This window comes from Elaeis guineensis, chromosome 5, assembly GCF_000442705.2.
Source record: "Elaeis guineensis isolate ETL-2024a chromosome 5, EG11, whole genome shotgun sequence".
Classification (NCBI taxonomy): Eukaryota; Viridiplantae; Streptophyta; class Magnoliopsida; order Arecales; family Arecaceae; genus Elaeis; species Elaeis guineensis.
The window spans coordinates 122,826,063-122,851,327 of NC_025997.2; the positions used below are offsets into that span (position 1 = coordinate 122,826,063).

The 25,265-nt window shown below is 33.7% G+C and overlaps 2 protein-coding genes across 2 annotated transcripts in view; both read left to right on the forward strand.

Annotated features, from left to right (window-relative positions):
- LOC105046204 (uncharacterized) overlaps positions 1 to 12,815 on the forward strand; it is a 34,965-nt gene extending 22,150 nt beyond the window's left edge. Inside the window, exons 2-4 of the mRNA XM_073258394.1 lie at positions 10,790 to 11,044; positions 11,773 to 11,862; positions 11,949 to 12,815. The gene's annotated coding sequence lies outside the window, so the exon portion shown is untranslated. The remainder of the gene's footprint in view (positions 1 to 10,789; positions 11,045 to 11,772; positions 11,863 to 11,948) is intronic.
- A 2,739-nt stretch (positions 12,816 to 15,554) lies between these two features.
- On the forward strand, positions 15,555 to 23,714 carry LOC105046039 (cyclin-dependent kinase B1-1). The gene is given in 9 exon segments (XM_010924523.4): positions 15,555 to 15,909; positions 15,912 to 15,972; positions 16,093 to 16,237; positions 16,802 to 16,863; positions 16,944 to 17,055; positions 17,214 to 17,307; positions 20,453 to 20,522; positions 22,158 to 22,296; positions 23,479 to 23,714. Coding segments are annotated over 9 exon segments (909 nt in total). The 5' UTR covers positions 15,555 to 15,776; the 3' UTR covers positions 23,572 to 23,714.
- Positions 23,715 to 25,265: the final 1,551 nt, after the last annotated feature.

Below are 25,265 nucleotides of genomic sequence, written 5' to 3' on the forward strand. Positions count from 1 at the left end.
CTAACATACTTTGTCATGACAAGAAGGAAAGAGGAAAGAAGGCAATTAGAATTCATAGAGAAGAAAACTCATAATTATATCAGTCAAGAACATCAAAGTCCGCTGAAAGAAGGAGATGCACAGTCAATAGTTGTCCACTTCACACAAATACAAACTAAAAATATAATTTTTTTCTATACATTGAATTTGAATAGCAATGCATAGCTACGGAATGTGTTTTGGATCCATCCAAGGTCAAGAATGGCGTGCACTTACTTTGATGATGTATTGACCTTTGGCTCTACTTACCTCACGAATACATACCAAATGCCATTCTATCTATTTATTGGAGTTAACCATCATGGACAATCCATCCTGCTTGACTGTGCGTTGTTGTCAGACGAGAGAACGGAGACTTTTAAATGAATATTTCAGTCATGGCTAGATAGAAATGATGGTAGAGCGCCTAATGCCATCGTCACTAATCAGGATAAAGTGATCAAGGCTACTGTCAGAGAGATTTTTTTTAATACACGATATTGATTTTGTCTTTGGCATATTTTGAACAAGATTTCTGAAAAGATAGGCCATATTTGCACAGCACATTCCAAATTTATGGTTGAATTCGATAATGTTGTATATGACACAGTTACGATATAGTCTTTCGAAGAGAAATGGAAACAACTCATGGATAAGTATGAAGAATGTAAGAGTGTAGATTGGTTGCATGATCTCTATGAATGTCGGGATAAATGGGTTCCAGTTTATCTTAAGGATTTATTTTTTGTAGGTATGTTGGAATCATAACATAATCTTCTTCTTATAATCTTTATACGATATCTTGTAACACTATATCAGTAATCTCCTTTACTTCTGACATCCTTTCTAGGCATGTCCTCCTCTCAGAGGAGTGAGAGCATTAACCACTTTTTCGATGGATTTGTGAATTCAAAAATCAAAATTTATCGACAAGTATGAGGATGTGTTGGAAAAAAGATATAAAATAAAAAATGAACAAGACAATAAATCCTTACAAACTAATACTTTTTTGAAAACATCTTTGTCTTTTGAGAGGCAAACAGCAATTATGTACGCAAGACGCATCTTCAAAAAATTTCAAATGAAGGTATTAGAGATGGCTGCATCAAATGCTAGATTAACAAAAGAAGTTGACAATGTCATTATTTATTCCGTGAAGTTATTCGATAGAATTGAAGTTAATAGAATTGAAAAGTAGATTGACAAAAACTATAGTGTATCGTGGTGCAACCGGTTGGAAGAAGTAAAATATCAGTGCAGATTATTTGAATTCAGGAGATACTTGTGCAGACATGCCTTATTGGTTCTTTATCAAAATATAGTATTTCACATTCCTGATAAATACTTTCACAGTAGATGGTGCAAGGATATGAAATACAGATTCGATGAATACGATTGCGATATCCAATTCTGTGATAGGAGCATCAGAAAATCTAGGTATATCATCATCCTGTAATTAAATTACAATATGGTATCTATAACTATGATAACCTGTTACAGCATATGGATACCTTGTTTCGTATAAGTATGCTTTGATAAGTGATCAATTAATGAAGCTTGTGGAGGTTGCTCCATATTTGAAGGTGCATTTAACTTGATAATGGCTGATCTAATTGCATATTTAGAAGAGCAGTAGATACTAATATTTTAGCACAGATAAGTTCAAAATTTGTTATCCGAGATCCTAAAAACATCACCATAAAGGGATGGCTAAGAGAGGAAAATAAAGAGTGGAGTCAAAAAAAAGTCAAAGAAAGATTCGAACAAGACATCCGATGATCCATCTGCCAAAGAGAAAGGTAAAAGACCTGCTAAAAGGCAGAGGACATCTCTAGATGAAGTGGTGAAAGCAGTTCAACGAATAAGTGCGACCAACCAACCATCCTCTGATCTATTTTTGGATGAGTTTGATGCATACGTCTTCGACCAACTAACACAAGAGAGAGTTTGATCCTCATAATTTTAACCATGGATGTCATAATTCTGCGGTCTGATATATTTTTCATTCCACTTTATCATAATTTTGACCTACGATATCAAAATCTGACATAGAATGCCATTTTTCTATATTTGGAGATATTTTATTTGCCACGATGTTATAATGTTGACACTCAATTCATAATCCTAATGCAGGATGTCAAAATTTGGTGACGTTTGCTCTGTAAATGTCACAACTTTGACATGTAATGTCTTCATTCTGCAGACACTGTTTGCACCACGTCGTCTCTTTATACACCACGTGTGATGTTGAAAATCTTTCTAGATTGTTTTTTTCTTCCTGAGAACCTTCTCGAGTCCTCAGTATATTTCGACGCCCATCTCTTCCCCACCGTACTCAAAGCCCTCTACAAAGTAGTTATTGCTACCAAGTGTGCCCAGGATGATCTCCTCCAGTATTCTCCATCGGTGAAGATGCGATAGAAGATGCTCTCGTTGTGGCGATACTTCGATTCGATGGATGGATACTCCCCAACCTCCTGAATGGATGCCGAGAGCTCAAGAGGGGTGTGCTGTCGTAGACCAACCCGTCTTGGAATGGGAGGTGTTGGAAAGTCCCTACCCAATGATTCAGGTGAAAGGAGGGTAAGAGGGAAGGGAGAGAGAAGAGACAGGGAGAAAAGTGCCTCGATATGAGAACAATATGTGGTAAATTTCTTACTGGATGTCATAATTTATGTATCGAATATTTTAATTTCATAAAGATATGGAATATATTGTAACTGATGGTCTTATATTTTAATATAATTGAGTATGTACTGATTTTATCGGTGTAATGCCTAAGAAAATTTGAAATATTTTGTGCTTATGTTTTCATTTTTCCAATCCAAGTTGAGTACGGGGATATTTTCTATGCAATGATATGCTAATTCTAAACTATAATATCATAATTTAGAATTAGTAAGTCATATTTCTGAGTTCGGTGATTTTTCATGGCATAATGTCATAATGCTGACCTATAATGTCCTAAATTTTTATTCAGGATGCCATAACTTCGACCTACGGATACTGTTGGATGTCATAATTTTTACAGAATATCATAAATTTATATACAGGCACATTTTCATTATGAGAAATGTCATAATTTCGATCTACAATATCATAATTTTTATATAGAATATCATTTTTATCCAGAATGTCAATGTTATGGCATTCACAAAGTAAATGTCATCAAATTATGACATCCTACATCAAAATTATGAATTAAGTGTCAACATTATGATATCATGGCAAATAAATATCTCTGAATGCAGAAAAATGACATCCTATGTCATGTTTTGACATCATAGGTCAAAATTATGACAGAGTGAAACGAAAAATGTATCAAAATGTAAAATTATGCCATCCATGATCTAAATTATGAGGATCAAACTCTCTCTTGTGTTAGTTAGCTGGAGACATATGCATCAAACTCATCCAAAAATGGATCAGAGGATGGTTGGTTGATTGCATTTATTTGTTGGACTGCCTCCACCACTTCATTTGGAGATGCCTCTGCCTTTTAGCAGGCTTTTTATCTTTTTTTTGGCAGATGGATCATCGGATATCTTGTTCGGACCTTTCTTTGACTTCTTTTCGACTCCACTCTTTATTCTCTTTTCTCTTGGCCGTCCCTTTATGGCGATGCTTTCAAGATCTCGAATAACAAATTCCTAGTTTGTCTGTGCAAAAATATTAGCATCTACTGTTCTTCTGAATAATGCAATTAGATCAGCCATCACCAAGTTAAATGCATCTTCAGATATAGAGGCAACCTTCGCAAGCTTCATCAATCAATGACTCATCAAAGCATACTTATATGAAACAAGATACCCATATGCTGTAATAGGTTGTCGTAGTTACAGATACCATATTGTAATTTAATTATAGGATGATGACATACTTAGATTTTTTGATTTTTCTATCACAGAATTGGACATTACAATCATATTCATTAAATCTGTGTCTCATATCTTTGCACCATCTGCTGAGACAGTACTTATCAGGAATGCAAAATATTTCATTGTGATGGAGAACTAATAAGGCATGTCTGTACAAGTATCTTCTGAATTCAAATGATCTACACTGGCATTTCACTTCCTCCAACCAACTGCACTATGATACACTAATTTTTGATGATCTTTTTTTCAATTTCGTTAACTTCAATTTAGTCAAATGACTTTACGAAATAAACAGCGACGTTGTCAATTTTTTCTGTTAATCTAGTATTTGATGTAGCCATCTCTAGTACCTACATTTGAAATTTTTTGAATATACATCTTGTGTACATGACTGCTGCTTGCCTCTCAAAAGATGATGATGTCTTCAAAAAAGCATTAGTTTATAAGGATTTATTATCTTATTTATTTTCTGCTTCATATCTTTTCTCCAACGCATCCTTGCACTTGTCGATGAATTTCTTTAAGATGGTCTTCGAATTTACAAATCCATCGAAAAAGTGGTTAATCCTCTCACTCTTCTGAAAAGAGAACATGCCTAGAAAGGATGTCAGAAGCAAACGAGATTACTGATATAGTGTTACAGGATATTGTATAAAGATTACAAGAAGAAGATTACGTTATTAGTCTAACATATTTGTAAAAAATGTATCCTTGAGATAAACTGAAACCCATTTATCTCGACATTCGTAGAGGTCATGTAACCAATCTACACTCTTGTATTCTTCATACTTGTCCATGAGTTGTTCTCATTTCTCTTTGAAAGACTACATCGTAACTGTATCATATACAGCATCATCGAATTCAACCATAAATTTGGGATGTGCTGTACAGATATGGCCTATCTTTTCAGAGATCTTCTTCAAGATGTGCCAAAGATAAAATTGATATCGTGCATCAGAAAAAATCTTCCTGACAGCAGCCTCGATCGCCTTATCTTGATCGGTGATGATGGCATTAGATGCTCTACCATTATTTCTATCTAGCCATGATTGAAATATCTATTTAAAAGTCTCTATCCTTTCATCCGACAATAATGCATAGCCAAGCAGGATGGACTATCTATGATGGTTAACTCCAATAAATAGATAGAATGATATTTGGTATGCATTCATAAGGTAAATAGAGTCAAAGATCAATACATTATCAAAGTAAGTGCATACCATTCTTGACCTTAGATGGATCCAGAACACATTTTGTAGTTGCGCATTGCTATTCAAGTCCAATGTATTAAAAAAAATTATATTTTTAGCTTGCATTTGCGTGAAGTGGACAACTATTGACTGTGCATCTTTTTCTTTCAGTTGATTTTGATATTTTTGATAAATGTAATTATGAGCATCCTTCTTTATGAATTCTAATTGCCTTCTTTCTCCTTTTCTTCTTACCATGGCAGAGTATATTTAAATTATAGATATATTCACGGTATGCATGTTTGTAATCTCTGCTTTTTCTGATGTACTGATCTTCCTGTGAGACTATAGATAAGCAATGGTTGACATGGACAGCTCATGATTGTGTTCTAGAACAGCATCCTCCAATCTCCACTAACCAGGCTTGTTATTAAGTCTGGCTTTTATTGAGGCCTTACAATCAATTTTGCTGGTGTCCCTGGGATGCATAAAATTATTCATTTTTCTAGATTTTTTCTTCCTTCCAGCATGCTAGATGTTTGAAGCATAATTTTTTTTTTATTAGACCTATTATACACAGTTATGATTCCAAAACCGACTCTTCTCGCATAAGTATTGTAAAAATTGTAAACATCGGTTACTGAATCGAACTCCATTCCAATATAAGATCAACATCATTATCTAAATGTGGTGCAATAGGAAAAGATGGATTCTCAAGAAAACTACCACATGCTGTCATAAGATTGTCAAAATAATTACTGGAAGGTATTTTATCTATAGGATGTTAATACCAGGATGCAATAACATATACTGTCATAATTTTGATATACGATGTAATAATATTGTCAAAACCATATATGAGATGCATTTTACCTACAGAATGTAATAATTTTTAACATAAAATATCATAAATTTAATCTATTATATCATATAATTATCAAAAAAATTATGTTCGATAGATATTTTACCTACAAGATGTCATAATTTTGACTTACGATATCATAAAAATATAATAAAGTATACTTCGAAGGAGTTCTATGTACAAAATATCATAATTTAAAAAAATCAATAAATTTGATTAATTATATCATAATATTATCTAAACTATGTTCAGAAGATGTTTTACCTATACGATATCATTATATTATACCACAATGTAATCATTTTGTCCCAGTATAGCATAAAAATATCAAAAAGATATACCTCGGAGGTGTTTTACCTATAGGATGTCATAATATTAATCTAGGATATCATAATTTTAACTAAAATTGTCATAATATTATCAAAACCACATTCCAAAGATGTTTTAATAAAAAGAAGTCATAATCTTAACATCGAATGTCATAATTTTATAGCAGCATATCATAAAATTGTCAAAGAATATACTTCGAAGGTGTTTTACCTATGGGATGTCATAATACTAATCTATAATATCATAATTTTGATCCACGATGTCATAAAAATATCAAAAACTCATATCTGATAGGTGTTTTATCTACAGAATGTCATAATACTAACATATAATATTATAACTCCTTCCTAGAATGTCATAATATCGTCAAAACTATCTTCGATAGGCGTTTTACCCACATGATGCCATAATTTCAACATAAAATATCATAATTTCAATCCAAAATATCATAAAAATATATAAAAAAAAAATTTACTTATAAAATATATAATATTGACATATAATATCATCATTTGGATTTGGAATGTCATAATATCATCAAAACTATCTTCGATAGATATTTTAAGGACAGGATGTCATAATTTTAATGTTGAATGTCATAATTTCAACATAGAATGATATGAAAATATTCAAAATAATTTTTTTATTTTTATTTTACCTATAAGATATCATAATATTAATTTAGAATATCATAATATTAACCCATGATGTTATAAAAATATTAAAACGTGCATTTGTAAGATGTTTTACGTACAGGATATCATAATTTTAATGTCGAATATTATAATTTCAACACACAATGTCATAAAAATATTAAAAATATTCTTTGATTTTATTTTTTCTACAAAATATCATAATATTAATATATAATATCATAATATTAATTTGAAATATCATAATATCGTTAAAACTGTCTTCGATAAGTATTTTACCTATAGTATGTCATAATTTGTACATCAAATATCATCATCTTCATCTAAAATATCATAAAAATATCAAAAAAAGTTTTTTAATTTTGTTTGACCTACAGAATATCAGAATATTGATATATAATATCATAATTCGAATCTGAGATGTCATAAAAACTTCAAAACATCCCTTCGACAGGCATTTTACGTACAGAATATCATAATTTTAATATCGAATATCATAATTTCGATACAGAGTTTCATAAAAATATCAAAAAAATTGTTAATTTTATTTATGTATAGGATGTTAGAATATTGATATATAATGTAATAATATTGACCCACATTGTCATAAAAATATGAAAACATACATTCGGAAGAAGTTTTACATACAGGATGTCATAATTTTAACGCGAATGTCATAATTTCAACATAGGATGTTATAAAAATATCAAAAAAAGATCTTGAATTTTTTTTACCTATAGAATGTCAAAATATTGACATATGATGCCATCATTTGGACCTAGAATGTCATATTATTGTCAAAACTATCATCAATTTATGTTCTACCTACAGGATATCATAATTTGAATATGGGATGTCATAATTTTGACCCAAGATGTCATAAATATGTTAAAAGAAAGTTATTCCATTTTGTTTTACCTACAGGATATTATAATATTGACGTATAATATCATCATTTGGATCTGGAATGTCATAATATAATCAAAATTGCTTTCGGTAGGTATTTTAGATATAGGATATCATAATTTTAACATCGAATATCATAAATTCAATTCAGGATGTCATAAAAATGTTCAAAAATATACTTTCGAGCTTATGTCATAATATCAACCTAAAATATCATGACATCCCGACTTATTATACTTTCAAATAATATTTTTATGACATACTGTATTCAAAATTGAAAAGAAAACTTCATTTGAAATCTAACTAATGCATTAACTTCACTTAACTACCAAGAAACTACTGTAATAAAAGAACAACTATAAAATTGTAAAAAAGCATCTATAGATGGTATTTTACTTCCTGATGGATAGGACATGTTGTTTGGATGGACGTATATTATCTAGATGCTACTCAAGAGCCTCGAATGCAGAATTGTAATTAAAAAAAAAAAATTGGATGGACAGAAGCTCAATAAATCGAGGAAGAAAAGAGAGAAGAGCAGTATTCGAAATGTCCAACCAGATGGCAAGATAGTCAAAAAGTCATCTTGGAGAGAAAGAATATTTTTGTCATATTAAAATTTTGTTAAATTGAAAAAATAGATTATGATGTACATTAAATATATTCAATGATGAGACAGCGCACCACCTCCATTTTCTCATACCTGCAGACGTCCGGTTACATCGAGCCACGAGGGTGCCACATGGACCAATCGGGCGAGGTGGTGCACTCCACATCAGATTTTCTATACCGCAGGTGGTGTACAAAGAATTTTGCTATTTAAGCATGTTAACAGTAATCAATGAACAAATGTAAACTAAAATCCTTAACATGCCATTAATAAACTATAAATTAAGTTTATATATAGTCATATGCATAAAAGACTATTTATAAGAGTATAGTTTAATAAACAAATTTTAAGTTACATGCTTTACAATCAAAACAAAATATTATTTTAAAGCATAATTCCTACTATGGATGATCTTGTGTCCCACTCTGCCTAGCCATGTATTCGTAAGATCTTTATCATATCTGCAATAGCCCAAGTATCTTGCACTATGAAGGTTTGGAAACTAAGATGGTGTTGCAGTTCGCCTGATCCCAAATAATATATAGTGCTTCTCATAAGCTATTTTATAGAAAGATTTAACTTTTCCCTTTCTGTATTTTTCCCATGGAGCGAGTGCTACAGCTTTTCATTCTATTAGCAGAGAATTGAGCTGAATAATAATTTATTTTCTCATAGCAAATTGATTCTATAATATTTAAGAGATCTCACTAAATTGTCCAATCGTCCTATATGCATTTGCATAGTATATTTTGGGTTCATTTTATAATTTTTGAATTCTTTATAAATTGTTTGCAGCCTATTGCCCATTTTTCACTGCATGCATATAAGAGAAAGAGTAGTAAAAAATAGATACATGCTGTATGTAACTCGCAATGCATGATCACATGGAGTGCATGGAATCATCCCTTATCTCGGACAAAGTTTAAAACAAAATTTTTAGAGAGAATATCCTTCACTATATAACTCCAAAAAATATATAAAATATACCGTTGAAAAGCTTATTCTGAGGGCTTTCCAACGGTACTAAGATTCAAATAAAAAAAATGATTGTGTAAGAAGTATATCCAATAAAAAAGGTCTTTTAATCTATAAAACATTATATCTCCCTCTACAAAGGATGTTAGGCCATGAGATTTTTCATATTAAAAGAAGACATATCGGAGCACATGCTTCTACAAAATCTCAGCCTAACACAAGGTATATAACAAGATGCCATAAACTAGGTTTTGAGAAATCTAGAATTGCAAAAATAAGAGAAAACTAATATAATGGTCAACGATGAGACTTTAGCAGGTTATAAATCAAATGTGGATCATGAGTTTAACCATTAGGACTCTGATATCAATGATAATGAAAATTTGATGTAAATCCAAACCTTTTGTAAGTTTGAAAAATTTGAAAAAAATGGAACTCCTATGATGCAAAGGATCAAATTATATGTTTTCCTACTTCTGTAAGCCTCTTTGGGTAGTATATGCAATCACAATGGAAAACACACAAACAAATCCAGCATTCAAGTATTTTAGATGCAAGAATAGGATGAAAGAGAGTATTCTTTGTCATTTTTCTCCTCTTTTAAACTTTTCAGATTTTTCTACCTCGGAGTGTTTTTTGACATGGAGTTTTTGTTCTGAAAAAACTCAGATAAGATGAGCAAAGGAGAAGGAGAAACTTCCTAGTAGTTTCTTCTCCTCCAACTATTCCCTCTAACATTTGAATTTTTAGTGATCTTGGTTAAGCTAGCCCATCATGGGTGGCCCAACCAGATTCAGAACCCAACATTTGCAAAACAAAGCTCAAGTCTATTTTTTGCTTTTTCTGGTTTTCTTTGTTCACTTGGTCTTGATTTTGAGTAGCTCAGTCTGATAAGACTAGGATGAGTAGGAAATAAAAAAAATCTCATCCTTATATATATTTTCATAATTAATTGTATTTTTATTTATAGAAAATCTGTTGATGAAATTGTTTCTATTTATTGATATAGATTCATTGTTTGAGAGGAGAACAAAATGAAGAAACTTACAGCTTTCGAAATTGATCCAGTTATCATTCATATGGAATTCCGATGCTTATAGGTGTATGTGAACATATGCTGAAATATCCTTGTCCGGTGCTTCTTAGGATGATAGTACTTGTATTAGGAGGAAATAAAAAAAATCGAGGGTACTCTGAAATGAAGGTAATAGAATTGTTATAGAGAAACGGCACCCAGAGGTGCATTTCAGCAAATAAAACATTATGTGATCCATTGGTTTGTAATTTTATTTTGTTTTATTTTTATAAGTGCTTTCTAGATTGTTTCTCATATAGGTTTGATATAGCCATGTCCAAGTCACTTGCAGGTTGCAATGAGGCAGTCAGCCTTTACCACTTCTGAACAGCACAGCTTGATTTCCCCATTCTGACTTCTGAGTTAGAGATGGATCGGTATTCATAAAAAGATTATTCTTAAATTTACAAGTGAATTCCTCTGACAATACACCATACTACTTAAGAGGCCGTGGTGGATGGATGACAAAAATTTGGAATGATGAACAAGGCATTATTTAAGTGGAAGAACTAATCGATACCACTTGGCAGGTTTTGTTTTGAACATGGTAAGTGAATGGCAACCGGCATTTCATATATGAACTTGTAGAAATTCTAAACATTTGATGTATGAACTTGTAGAAATTCTATGTAAGTGGATTTTGTTGAATCTCAGTTTCAGTGATTTTTGTCAGCAAGTTGATTGTGTGATGCAATATACACTAATACTACTTTCTTTTTTACCATTTTACTCATTCCTTCCAGCCCTTTCACTCATCTTGGTCAACCTTATTGCTTGCAATTTTATCTATCTAAATGCTGATTCTGTTTGTGCTTCCTGTTATTGCTTGTGATCAGCTCAATATCCATGTCTTGTTTCTTTACTTGTTCATGCTTGTGTGAAAGATGCATCATGCCCACTGTATTATTATGATTTTAGGCTGCTATATCGCAGCAACTGAGTGATGGTAGTGGAGGACAATCTAGCAATGAGGCAGCATCTCCCGGTTAAAAGCCTAAACCGAGTAGCAAGATTGATTCAACCTCCGAATCAGAGAAGCCATGCCGTGCTGCCACAAAAATTACAGTTCACGACCAAAAGTGGACTGATGGCAGAATCCCTTTTGATACCGTCTCTGATAACCTTGCTAAGCTTGGGAAGGTCTAAAACTGCTAGATCTGACTAGCATATGCTTCCAAGATCTTATGCATACAATTTTAAAATATTTCATCACCAAGTTCCCAGCCACATTTTTAATAGAAATCCATATTTTATGAAAAATTTTCTTCTTTACAGATGCAGGAGGCTCTTCAAAGGAGGAACCTTGATACCTGCAGCTGAGGCTCTAGAAGAGGAACCTTGATAGTCAGTAATCAGGAGTCTTAGGTAATTATCCCTCTTTTCTTACATTTAAAATGTTTGAACCGGTGTTAGTATCAATAGTTAATACCACTTATTGTTCTCCTTGGCAGCATGTTCTCTGATCTTTGTTCTTCATCAAAAGCTGGAAACCCTCAGCCAACAATTGATCATTTCCTATCCATCTATGATGATGTCCTGAAGTGCAATGCCATTGCTGAAGCTCTTGCTGCTAATCGCAGCGGCAATGGACCTAATGACATCACATCTAGTGAACAGAGCAAATCAGCCTCTCTCTGGGTTGAAGCAGCATAAGCCACAGACCTTGGAGTTCTCCATTTACTAACAATGGTACCGAATACCAATCAAAATGAAAAGGTGCTGAAGAACCTGCACTTCTTCCTAAGGATCCTACAAGAATAAGTGTGTCTGCGAGGAACTCTCTTGGAAACCCTGCCATGAACCACTCAACCGTCCTGACTGAATCCACAATCAGAAATACTTGGACTATAGGATATGGTTTGGATGAAGCTGTCAAGCTTGCCCAAGCTCTCCAACGTGAGACTTAGGTTTGGTTATTGAAGTTTGTGGAGGAAGCTTTGGATGTTGGCTTCCATCTGTTTGGGGAGTGTTCAGATGATGGGAGTAGAACTTTTTACAACGGCAAAGTTACAGCAGTTCTATCACAGTTGAAGCGGATCAATGACTGGTTGGAGGGGGTCAGGAGAATGCCCGAAGAGGAGATACTAAAAGGAGAAGATTGAGAGACTGAATTGCAAGATGTATGGTTTCATTGTTGGTCACGTAGGGTCTACGTTTGATAGCGCCATTTCACTTTCAAAAGCTTCACTCCATATTTTCACCCAGCAGATGACTGTTGTGATTAAGTATTGATGTAAAATCTTGCTAGAGAGACGAGAGTCTGTTTCCTTGTATTTATGCTCATTTATTCTAATTAGTTGTGAATCATTGTTCATTTTTTGAATTATAATAAATAGAAAATTTTTTAGAGGATGTTTGGTTTATCTTCAAATGGTAGGCTATACTCGCAATTGGCTGCAATCGAACTACAGGGACCCAAAACAAGTATTTGTATGCCTGCGACGATAGCTTCAGGCTATATTTTAACTATAAGAAAAGTTCCAAAATTTGTATTTGAAACTGTAGCTAATATTGATTGTAGCTTTGCATCGAGAAAGCTCTTTGGAGGGGATCGCCTCCCCAATTCAGCCATTCCCTTTCTCCTTCACCAGATATCCTTGTAATTCACTTAATAACAACATCATAACATTACTATTAAGTTAATGTTATGATGTGATAATATTAAAATATTATATTATCAGTATTATATTATTATACAGTAACATCATATTGTTATAATAATGGTAATATTGTATTATACTATTCATTATCAAGATCATCTAGCTTATTTTAACTCTTGGGCTGGTTTTGTCGATCTTTATTCTCCAAGTATTGCTATCTAAAGCAATATAATTATACTTCATTATGCTATAATATTAATATTATTTTAATAACATTTAGTATTATATTGTAATATTATTATATTTAACATCGGAATATATTGCTCTTATACCATAATATATTGTTATTATACTATATTATTTTACTATATCATAATAGTATTTTATTACTATTTATTATATTATAATATTATTATAGCATAATTATATATTATAATAATATTTATTTTATTATGATTCATAATGTCTTATTAATCGATATTACCATTATGATATTACTAAATATTTTTGAGAGAAAACAAGGAGAAAGTAAGTTACTCCCCCCACGTGATGATATTACTAAATATTAGTAGCATAGTATTACAATAGTTATATATATCAGTTAATATATACAATTACTAGTTATTATAATGCATGTGATAAATAGTATATCAATTTTTCAATATCAAATTATTTATTCATATAATTACTATACAAAAGAATAGCAATATTACTTTTCTATACAATTACAAAAAAATATGATAAATATTATACTACAATAGAAATTGTGAACGGTTCATTGTTTTTCAAGGAGGTAACTTTACTAGCTTGATTATGAAGGACTATATCTATTCACATATCCAAAAAAAAAAATCAAATAATTATAATTGCATTTGTACATTTTACTGACAACCAAACAGGTCCGTTTCAATAACTACAATTCTAATTGCAAATAATTGGATTATAGTCTGTAATTGAATTGCATGCAATTTGAATTGTAGGTCACTAAATGACCCCTCGGTGTAGAATCATTGTGCCTGAGGCTTATAGGCTCCCGTCAACTTGATGCATCTGTGCATGGAAGCAAAGGTTCATTTTATTAGCTAAGAGCGACATGGAAAACATGTTTGGCCATTTAAGATTGAATAGAAAATTGAGCTGCTATTAGAGCAGCAATTGATTTTTCTTTTTTTGAGGGAAAAGCAGCTAATGATTTGTTATCTAACTGATTTGCAAACGACAAACACTGGGTGATCTTTTGGAGGGTGAAGGAAATGTGACATTGCTCACAATCAGTCTCATAGAACGACTAGGGAAGCATGTTACATATGAACTCAAGCAACCAGCCATCTAATGAGAGTTACAAACTTAATCAGCATTTCTGAAGTCACAAAAATAGGGTCAAGATAACTAGCTGGGAAAAAAGAAAAAAACAAGAAAACAAAAACAAAACAAAAACAAAACAAAACCATGATGTTTAGGATCTCTAATAGGAGTGTTTTGTTGTCTGAAATGGTGAGTATTCAACCATTTTTCACTTGTTGATTATTTCTTCTCAATATTTGAATATAGTGAAGTTTTCTTGCATTAGTTTTTAGTGAACATTTTAATTAACCTCATATTGCTATGAGAGTTAGCAAGAGTTCTACCACCCAAAGGACTGCAGACCATATGTTGTACTCAAAACCGAAGGGAGACGGAAAGGTGAGTTTAGCTAGTCGTTCTCAACAATCCAACGCAAACCAATCATTTGCCGCTCCTAGGTTTTAAGAGAAGGGATACCAAGGAAGCCATCAATCTAATTGATCTCCATAATTTGGGATACTATAATTCATTCAAAAAAATAAATTATGATATCTCAAGAATCTTGAGATTTCAAGATGATTGCTATCTGTTACCCCTTATCCATAATTTGGCTTGCATATAATAGGCCGAACTTAGTAAGTTTCTATGACGACAACACAATAACAGTCCAATGACGCAAGCCCAATGCCTTTCTCCTCAGAGTAACGCTACAGAACTGTCACTATATGCATGTGAGCAATTCTACAATGCACAAGATTTGTTACCAAGTATTAGGCTTAGTTTGATTATAGACTTTCTCTATAAAGTTTTCATGTGCGCATAATGGGCACTATAAAACATTTACCTAAAACATTTACCTTCCTCTCCCAACAGCCATTGCAATAAAAACATGCTATTTTTCTAGTACAAATCCATTTTCTAATGAATATGGTCATCTTCTATTCGAGATCTCCCCAAGTGGCAATATTTTCTTGAGAACCTGGCGTGGGCAAGCTTGCAACGGCTATCTGCGTCCCAAACCCATTTCAAATTTCAAATAAAGCGACCGTTGGAGCGTCTCTCAGGTTTGGGCCTTCTTTTCCCACCCCTTGCCTCCTCTCTTTCCAGAAAGCGCGTGAAAGCCCATCCCGCTCGCATCTCGGCGGCCCACTCCTTTAGCCGAGGCCAACTGTCCCTGCTTTTTCCCTCCTCTGCCTCCGTTTCAAAACCCCATCCGTTGCTCTCCAGATCTCGATCTAGGGGTTCTCTTCGCTTCTCTCGTCCAGGAATTATTTCGAAGAAGGAATAAATAGATCGATCCATCGATCGATCATCTTCTAGGTTTCCAGACGTTCGATCTTCTAGGTTTTTTGCGGAGCGGAGGCGGGGTATTCGATTTGGAGGTAGCAAAGAGGAATGGAGAAGTACGAGAAGCTGGAGAAGGTCGGCGAGGGGACGTATGGGAAGGTGTACAAGGCGCAGGACAAGGCGACGGGGCAGCTGGTGGCCCTCAAGAAGACCCGCCTCGAGATGGACGAGGAGGGCATCCCCCCACCGCCCTCCGCGAGATCTCCCTCCTCCAGATGCTCTCTCGGAGCATCTACGTCGTCCGGTTCGAAAACCCTGAGTTCCTTGTCTCGTTTCGATTGCAGATCTTTCTCTTCTGGTTTCTTTTCATTTTTCTGATGGAAATTTGGTTCTTTTCTTTGGTTTTCACCGTTTTGGTTTCTAGATTGTTGAATGTGGAGCACGTGGACAAGAACGGGAAGCCCCTTCTTTACCTGGTGTTTGAGTATCTTGACACTGATCTCAAGAAGTTCATTGATTCCCACCGTAAGGGGCCCAACCCCCGGCCTCTCCCACCGTCCGTTATTCAGGTTTGCATCTCTTTCTCATGTGATGTTTACAAGTTTTGGAGTGATATGGTAGTGCAATCTGTGTTTTTGAAACCCTAATTAACCCGGATTTCTGCAAATTTTAGTGGAACTTTGGTTCTTAGTGTGGTTGAATGAGTTCAGTTTGGTAAGTGTAAGGAGCGAACGAGGAATCCATCAATCAATTTTTTTCATTTTAAAACAACAGCAACAACGATGATGATGATGATGATGATGATGATGATGATGATGATGATGATGATGATATAAATATAACAACAACAACAATGGGTTATGAATAACTTTGAGGTGTCGTCCCTATGCTGGGTTTTGTGAATGTATACTTTTTGTCCAGATTTTTGGTTCTGGGTCATAAGTTGGTATGACTTTGAAAAATATGCGGTGAAATTCTTACAAATTCTGGCTTTTAAAGGTTATGTTTTGCTCTTTGAAGCTTTAGTAAGTTTTTTTGTCCATTGCAGCAATTTCAATGATTTTTTTTTTTAATTCTTTGTCTCTCATCTGGGATTTGTGCATGTCAGACTGATTCCCTTTCTTTCAAAGCAGAGCTTTTTATATCAGTTGTGCAAAGGAGTTGCCCATTGTCATAGCCATGGTGTGCTTCACAGGTTGTACTTTCATCTTGATTCGGTTTCTAAACATGTCAAGCAGGAATTATCTGCTATATGATGTTATACCATGAAAACAGGGATTTGAAACCTCAAAATCTTTTGGTTGACAAAGAGAAGGGCATCTTGAAGATTGCTGATCTTGGGCTAGGAAGAGCCTTTACCATCCCTCTTAAGAGCTACACCCACGAGGTCTTGCACTATCAGCCTTTATAACTTTTCTTATCAAGAAATCAACTTCAACCTAGTTTTGATATTCTTTTAGCTGCATTTCTTGACTCTGATACATTTCTTTACGTATGCTTGTTTGTTGGTCTCTGCTGAATTAGAGAGAATCTTTTTGTTTGTAGATTGTCACACTTTGGTATAGAGCTCCTGAGGTTCTGTTGGGAACCACACATTACTCAACTGGAGTTGATATGTGGTCAGTTGGATGCATATTCGGTATGCTAAATAATCTCTTTCAAGTTCTGTCATCAAATATTATTTTAGTTACACAATGTTACCCATTCAAAGATCTCTTCAGAAAAGATTATGCTTTTACTGGATCTATTTTTTGCTGCTTAATGTTATGCCATGCCAAACCTTTTGTAGAATGAAGTTGGATTAGCTACAGTCGAACTGATCAAGTTTGAAACAAGGTTTATTTTAGTTTTTGAATTGCAAGATTATATGGACATATCAAAGGTCTATTAAATTGACATTTTCGTGCTATTTATTTAGGTTCATAAGCTGCGACCTTTAAATTATGGTATCAAATCTGTTCTCAGATTCTGCTCCTAACCTTTCCTCCCAACCCATTCATTTTTAATCCGAAATCCAACCATTAACATTAAAATGCTCTTGATCACTTTTTTCCTAGTTTTACTCTTGTTGCTACTATTGGGCCTTGGCTTCCAATAACATCAGTTTGGCTAGATGGATCTTACTTTCTAGTGAACCCAAATCACAAAAATGATTTTCTATCCTTAGGTCTCTTTAAATCTTATCATCATTGAAGTCTTTTTAGCATTCCTCTGTCTCTTTTCCCTGCCGAACTTAGTCCAAATCCTCTTGTTGGGTCCTCAATCCACATAAAGTTCTTTTCTAAACTATGAAAATGATAGAATTATCATTCATGCAACTCAAATTTTTATACTTTATGGGACTACTATCAAGTCATTTTTGAACTATAGATGCAATCACTCCATTTCTGTTTCCACTTACCCTTCTAGTTTTTGAGGCTTTGGTGATCGCTCCACTTATTGCTTGCTAGCAACCAAACCTTGTTGGGTCCATTAATGGATCGTCTGGGAACTATAGATATGGAGCAATGAAACTACTCTGCTTTTGTTTCCATTCTCTTTTTTTTTCCTTCTAAGGCTTTGGATTGCTTACATGGATCTTATTTATAATGGTTTCTATTTGGGATAAAATCTAGTAAAATGGAAAATGGCTTTCAAAATTCTAAGTTTCAGCTAAAACTAAGCTACTTTTGGTGATTTCTGCCAGTTTTAGAGGAAACTGATCGAAACCAAATATATTTGGTTATTTAAGTTTTCTTTTACATTTATATATCAAATTGGGGTCATCTAGCCCTTTGCTTTAGGCTATATATCAATTTTCAATGGTTGTTCTTTCATCTTCTTTAGTTAATATAAGGTCTGGATAATAACAAACATGACATTAACAAGTTAAGGTCTCGGAAAAAACCCTTATTGCCGTCTCTACAAAGAATAGTGGGAACAACTAAATACAATTCATTTCACAGGAATAACATTCTTTTTATGCAATATAGGTATTTGATTAAATAGCCATTTAACCATGAATAGTGAATAAGAATGTCTAAATTCAATATATATAGAAGGGGTAGGAAAAATTAGAAAAATTTATTTGCACTAGGAACTAAAATCTTCACAATTGCCAGTATGACAACTTTTTAACAAATTGAAGTTCAAGAAGAAAATTATATACATTATATATCCAAAGTATAAAATACTAGTATGCTAAATGAGTCTCACTTATATGACATAAAACCTCGAATTGTCAAAATTATGTATATAAAGAAAAAATCTATATAACAAAAAGTAATCAAAATTATTGTATAATAATTCTTCTTGGTTACATTATTGTTCTTTTTAAGAAACTCTGAGACTTAGAGCAAAACTTCTAAAACCATTAGAGCTGTTGCAATCATAAATCCATGAGCCCAATTGAAACCTAAACCCAGTTTTTAGACCTTGATGATCTCTTATGTTGACATAGCTGAAATGGTTGAAGAGACAATTTGATCAATGGGATTACACTTTGAAGGTTAGTACACAAATAGAAGTAAACTGAATTGAAGAACCCTTCATTTTGGTTAAGGACATTCTCTCAAAGAAATTTTTTAATATATCAAAAGCTGCCCCATATAATGTATAGATGCATATATATAGTATGTGATCCCCTAACCCTAATTTAGGCATTAGACCCAATATAGAATCATACTCAAAGATGGGGGGCTCAACAATAAGAAAACATACTAGAATGATACTACTACAAATCTAAAAACCTGGCTAAAATTTGATATGGTCCCTAATGGAATGATTTGCTTGTTGAGGTCTTCACCCACAAATCTACTGGCTCCGAAGTTTGACTTGGTCCAACTGGTCATAGTAACTGTTGGCTGCACCCTAAGTTTCATCATGTGGCTTGATTATTTATGTAGAGAGCTCTTTGTGATGCTTGTTCGATTCTTTGTGTCCTTGTATGCTAATGTACACAAATCCTTAAATTACTTCAATAGTTGAGGAGCCACATGCTTCTGAACTATTTTTAAACAATCCCTGTTTATGATGTATCTCAAAAGTATCACCATCTCCATTAAGCCTTGCAAGTTTATATAATTACATTACTTTTAATTTTTAGGAGCTGTTCAGTTATGTGTTTTTAAAACAAAGTTAATAGAAACTATAAAATTACTAAGATTTATAGAACACTTGATTTCACTTTGGACAAAACCCATTTATGAGAAGCACACATGTTATAACCATAATGACAAGAATTAACTGTTGCCCCAATCATTTGGGGTCTGCTTTATGAGTCCTCATTCACAAAGCTATTTAGTGTACCTCTGTTGTCATTTTATGCTTTTTTGCTCATTGTCATCACAATCAGATCCAATGTGGGATTTTAGCTTACAAGTGACAACCAAGACACTTCTTGCCACTTGTAACCAATAAATCAGATTTCATGATGTGTCATCTAAAACAAGGGACACCCTAGTGCATGAATATCAAATCTGGAGCTGTTTCACAGTTTTGACCTGCTTTCTACAAGTGGCTGTCAACTTAACCCTTTACATTTTTCATCCTAACTTGTGATAGGCATTGGTGGCATAAAACCTGAAAAATCAGTTGTGAAAAACATTACAGGCTTTTTCTTGCTTTATATAAAATCAATTTTTTAATTCTTTGTTTTGAATATGCTTAAGACAGACAACCAGACAAACTCTTAGATATTTCAGGAGAAGGATAGAACATTGTTGCGTTACTTCAGTCGCATCCTGCAATCATTCATTCAGAGCTACAATATCTCCAATCTCTTATTTGTGTATCTGTTGATGCAGCTGAAATGGTGAGGAGACAAGCTCTTTTCCCTGGTGACTCAGAATTGCAGCAATTGCTTCACATCTTCAGGTTCTTTACAGCAAAACAGAATCTCTCCTTTATGCTGATATAACATATTTCTATTGTGTAACTGTGTTACTGTGTAATACCAAGTTCTGGAATTAATAGTTTTAGAAAATATTAAAAACATCAGACTGGATTGAGATATAACTTTGTGTATGTAAATTGGATGGTCTCCAGAATTTATTACTAAGTATTAAATAATCTATATCCAAGTTGCTTCATTCTTCCCTCTTCTTCTAAGCCTTCCATGTGAAATTGCACTGAAGTTTTTATATTTGTTGCTATCTTTTTTGGAATATGTAAATCTAGATTTAGTCAGTCACTTCTCTTCAAAATATAATTGACATTCTCTCCTTGTGCTATATTTGGCTTTTTTTTTTACCCACTCTTTCTACCATAACTAGTAATAAATTTTGCATGATTCTCTTCTTCCCATTTCACTCTCCATATTCAGTTTACATTCCTAACATCTTGCTCAATAACCTGTGGTCTCACATATTTGACACCATATAATGAACACCTAATGACTATTCATTTCTGACTAAAAGTTTGACTGTCTAAAACAATCTTTTATACTGAAAATGCTTTAAATTCCTCTTCTTACTTCATCAATCTCCCATCTGCAAAAATTTGATATGCAAGGATCATTATGTCATAGATAGGAGAGCCTTTTATTTAATATGAGAATGTTTGTTCACATTTTTCCCCTCCTATTATTGGACTGCCTAGAAAGAGTAATCTCTGACGAGCAGAAAAGGTGAAATTAAGAAGGGGAACCTTCAAAGTACTAACATTGTAAGTACTTTAGGATTTTATATATCTCCATTAGCATGACATTTTCCAAATTACCCTTTCGTTCTAAGAGGGTAAGACTTTGTGACTTTTATGTGGGATGCAACTCAATTCTGCTAAATAATTTTTCTCTTTTCAGCTCACATGCATTGCATGTTTGGGACGCTAGTTGACTTTAATCACATTTTAGTGTTAAGTAGAAAATATAACATATTTTTGTTTGACTGATTCTCATAATTTATTTACTTTTTTATTCACAACATACACTGCACATGTCTGTGCTGCTAGTATATTATAAACTGCATGTAGAAAGTAAAATATGTAAATGACAGTTGCTACATAAACACCCTATTTCTCCTTTCCTTTGACACATAGAACTAAAATTGACTGGGCTACAAACTCACAATTAATTAACAGTAGGTTGATTAGGTTGACTAATGTTCCATATATTTAATTGGTTACATCAGAGGAAGATTTAATCAAAAAATTTTGACAAAATGAAATGGAATGCAGCATCCGACCTTTTTTGTCTCAAATCCATAAAGATAGATTAAGTTGAATACAATCAGTGACAAAGGTACCTCACACACTGACTTCTCCATACACATGGATGTGACAGAGGCAACAGTAACATGTGGTTGGTATTAACATTTAATTGAATAGAATTAATAATGCCACAATAGATCGTTATTTTTGTTATTACTCTGCTAGGGGTCACGTTGGCATCGATTTTTCTATAATTATGGATTTGACAGAGGCAATGCTAACTTGTGATTGGTATTAACATTTTTTGATGTATCCATTCTGGCGCTACACTCATCTGTATTAACTTGATGCTTTCTCTGAAAGGTTGTTGGGGACTCCAACTGAGGAACAATGGCCTGGAGTTAGCTCTCTTCGGGACTGGCATGAATATCCACAGTGGAAGCCCCAGAACTTGGCACGTGCAGTTCCAACCTTGGAACCTGAAGGCGTTGACCTTCTATCGGTAACTCAATGTTTCAATTCAAAATTAAATTGCTCAGATTAGAATTCAGATCCTTGAACGAAGTCCCTCCAGGCTGACATAATGATGAATTTTCCAAGAGATAATAAACTGATTTAGTGGACTATACTTTTAACTGGTTTTAGCACAAAAATGATATTGTATAAATTTCTTTTCTTGACATTTACTGTCTTGAAATATTTTAGATGTCTTGTATTCAATATATGTCAGCTGGTTCAGTTGACTTACCAAATGATGGATTCGCAATCCTCTCTAGGTAGAATGAATGGTGAATTTTCAGAAAGGTCAACTAATTCAGTTAATTATCCTTCTGGATGGTCTTTTTAATGATATATGGAATTGGATCCAAGTTTCTTAACAATATTAGAACTTAGATACCAGCACAACAAGGAAACTTGTGTGCCAAGTTCCTTTCTGAGAGTCCAGCGCATAAGACCCTGACATTTGGGAAAAGCATTTGCCAACTTTCAAACCTGGTATTTGGGAGCTATTCACTTGCTAATAGAAACTCAACTTTAAAATTTTAAAATGATCAGATATAGTCTTGTATGAGATACCAAGTTTGCTGTGTCAATGCTCTAAGAACATCTCTTGTCCAACTGACGCATGATTCTGAGGGATTTGAAATAGGGAGCAGCAGTAAATCGGAATGGCCAAATGATCATTTTAATCTTATATTTTCATTTTTGGTTCCAGTAAAGCCTGCTTTCCAACTAAAAACCTGCTTGGAAGTAATAATTCTCTGAAGCATTGCTGGACATCCCTGGGTCAATAATTTAGGGCTTGTTTGGCATTTGTTGTCTTTGTGTTTTTGTTTCTCTACAAATCAGTGTAATATCATATGGAGATTGATCTTGAATATAGCATTTGCACTGAACTTCTGCGATCTCTTGCTTTTATTTTTACTTTTTTTTTTTTTTGAAGCACTAAATCTTTTTGCTTTCAAAAGTTCCAAATACTTTATGAACCATTTGAAAAAAACAAGACTATCAGTCTAGTTCATTTTTCTTGGATTTTGAAGACAAAAACAAGAAACAGGAGCAGTACCAAATAGGCCCTTGTTGTTCTGGATCTATTGCATGTTTTTTTGTTCTGGTGAATTGCATAAATTCTTTATCACTCATTTGGACCTTCAAAACTGATTTTCTTCCGTGAATCTTGCAGAAAATGCTTCAATATGACCCAGCTAACAGAATATCAGCTAAAGCAGCAATGGAACATCCCTACTTTGATGGCCTTGACAAGTCACAGTTCTAGTGCTATTGTATCCTTGAAACCGGTTTTACCATGAGCTCTATCATTCACCGGCCAGTGACAGTGGCTGTATTGGTGTCTGCGGCAACTTTGCTAGTTGCTGTGGCATGTAACATTCTGATTGATAGAGAGATTTGTTTTTGTTATTGTTGTTGTGGTGGCTTTATATGCTTATGAGTGTCATCTCAAGCAATGAGAAGTTTGTGTGACATCGGTTTAAGATTTCTCTCGTCATATTATTGGCACATCAAATTCTGCAGCAATTTATAAGTTGGGCAATAGAACGTGCGTAACAAGGCCAAGGTCTGAGATACAAGCGTCTTGTATGTTCAAATTCCTAAATATTAGTCTGCTTAGGTTCCTCTTTTACCCTTGTTTGTGTCGTTTACCTATCCATTATTTCTCAGCTAAATATAAGCATCTGCCACCATCTGTCGCTCATTTTGCCTTTTTCTTTTTATTTTTCTCCATGTTTCCTTTTCTTTTTCAGCTTTAGGTACCATATCTCACTGTATATTTGTATATGTCATTCTGGACTCCAGGTGTTATCTTAAAAGAGTAATTCTTTATCCATCACATCCGACATAGAAAAAATATATCGTTTCATGAATTTGGACCATATAGCGCAATTAATAAGGAAGCAAGGATTTGATATAGTTCAATTTTTTTTTCAAATTTTTTTTAATCAAAATATTTTTGTCTTATTGAATACTATAATATTTTAGATAATATTATGACAACAGAATGTCACGTAATTATTATGATGTTATATTATTTTTTATGATATTCTGATGATTATTTATAGGATACAACATGATGCCATACTATTATTATGATGTCATTATTTTTTATGACATCTTGATAATTATTTATAAGATACAACAGGGTATCATAGGATGTAACAAATTGTTATATCATTATTATGATGTCTTGTCATTATCTATGACATCTTGGTCAAGCATGTACAAAATAAAGTAAAAAGGATATTTTGGTCAAAAAAATTTAAGAAAAAAGGTTGAACTATATCAAATGCATGTCTCCTTGTTAATTATGCTACATAGCACAACTTGATAAAATGGTGCATTTTTTCTTCACCGAGGATGATGGATAGAGAATTTCTTTTTCTTAAATTTGTAGTAGATCAATCAATGTAACCCATTGGATCCTTACTATTATGGGGTCGAACCACCTTGATTATTGTTCTCGAGATGCATCTTCGGATGTCCTTCTCGAATTAACTAAGGTGCCAAGGTGAACTCCAGCAATAAACATCATCTGGACACCATCCTCAGCAGCATGCCGAAGACATCAGTGTACTACCATTGATCCAGCTGCCAGGCTACCATCGATGACTTTGGCTGATGACTCATTGAGACCACCCTTAGGGGCCACGTCCATGCAACCTCATAGGCCTCCGTCCGACCTTGGGCTCGACTGCTCACCGACTCCAAGGGCCGACATCTTGTCGACCACACAAAATGAAATCCCATGATTGTGATCGAGACAGGCATGCCAGTACTGAGGCCTCGGATATGTGTCGACCTCAAGATACCAGCCATATAGCCACATGGATGGAATCTCCTAACAAACCATCAAAGCACAGCCACCACCCATAACTAACGACCTCTAACTTGCAATCTTGACAGTGGCCTAACCCAATGGCCTACATCTCCACCTCTATATAAAGAGGTAAGAAG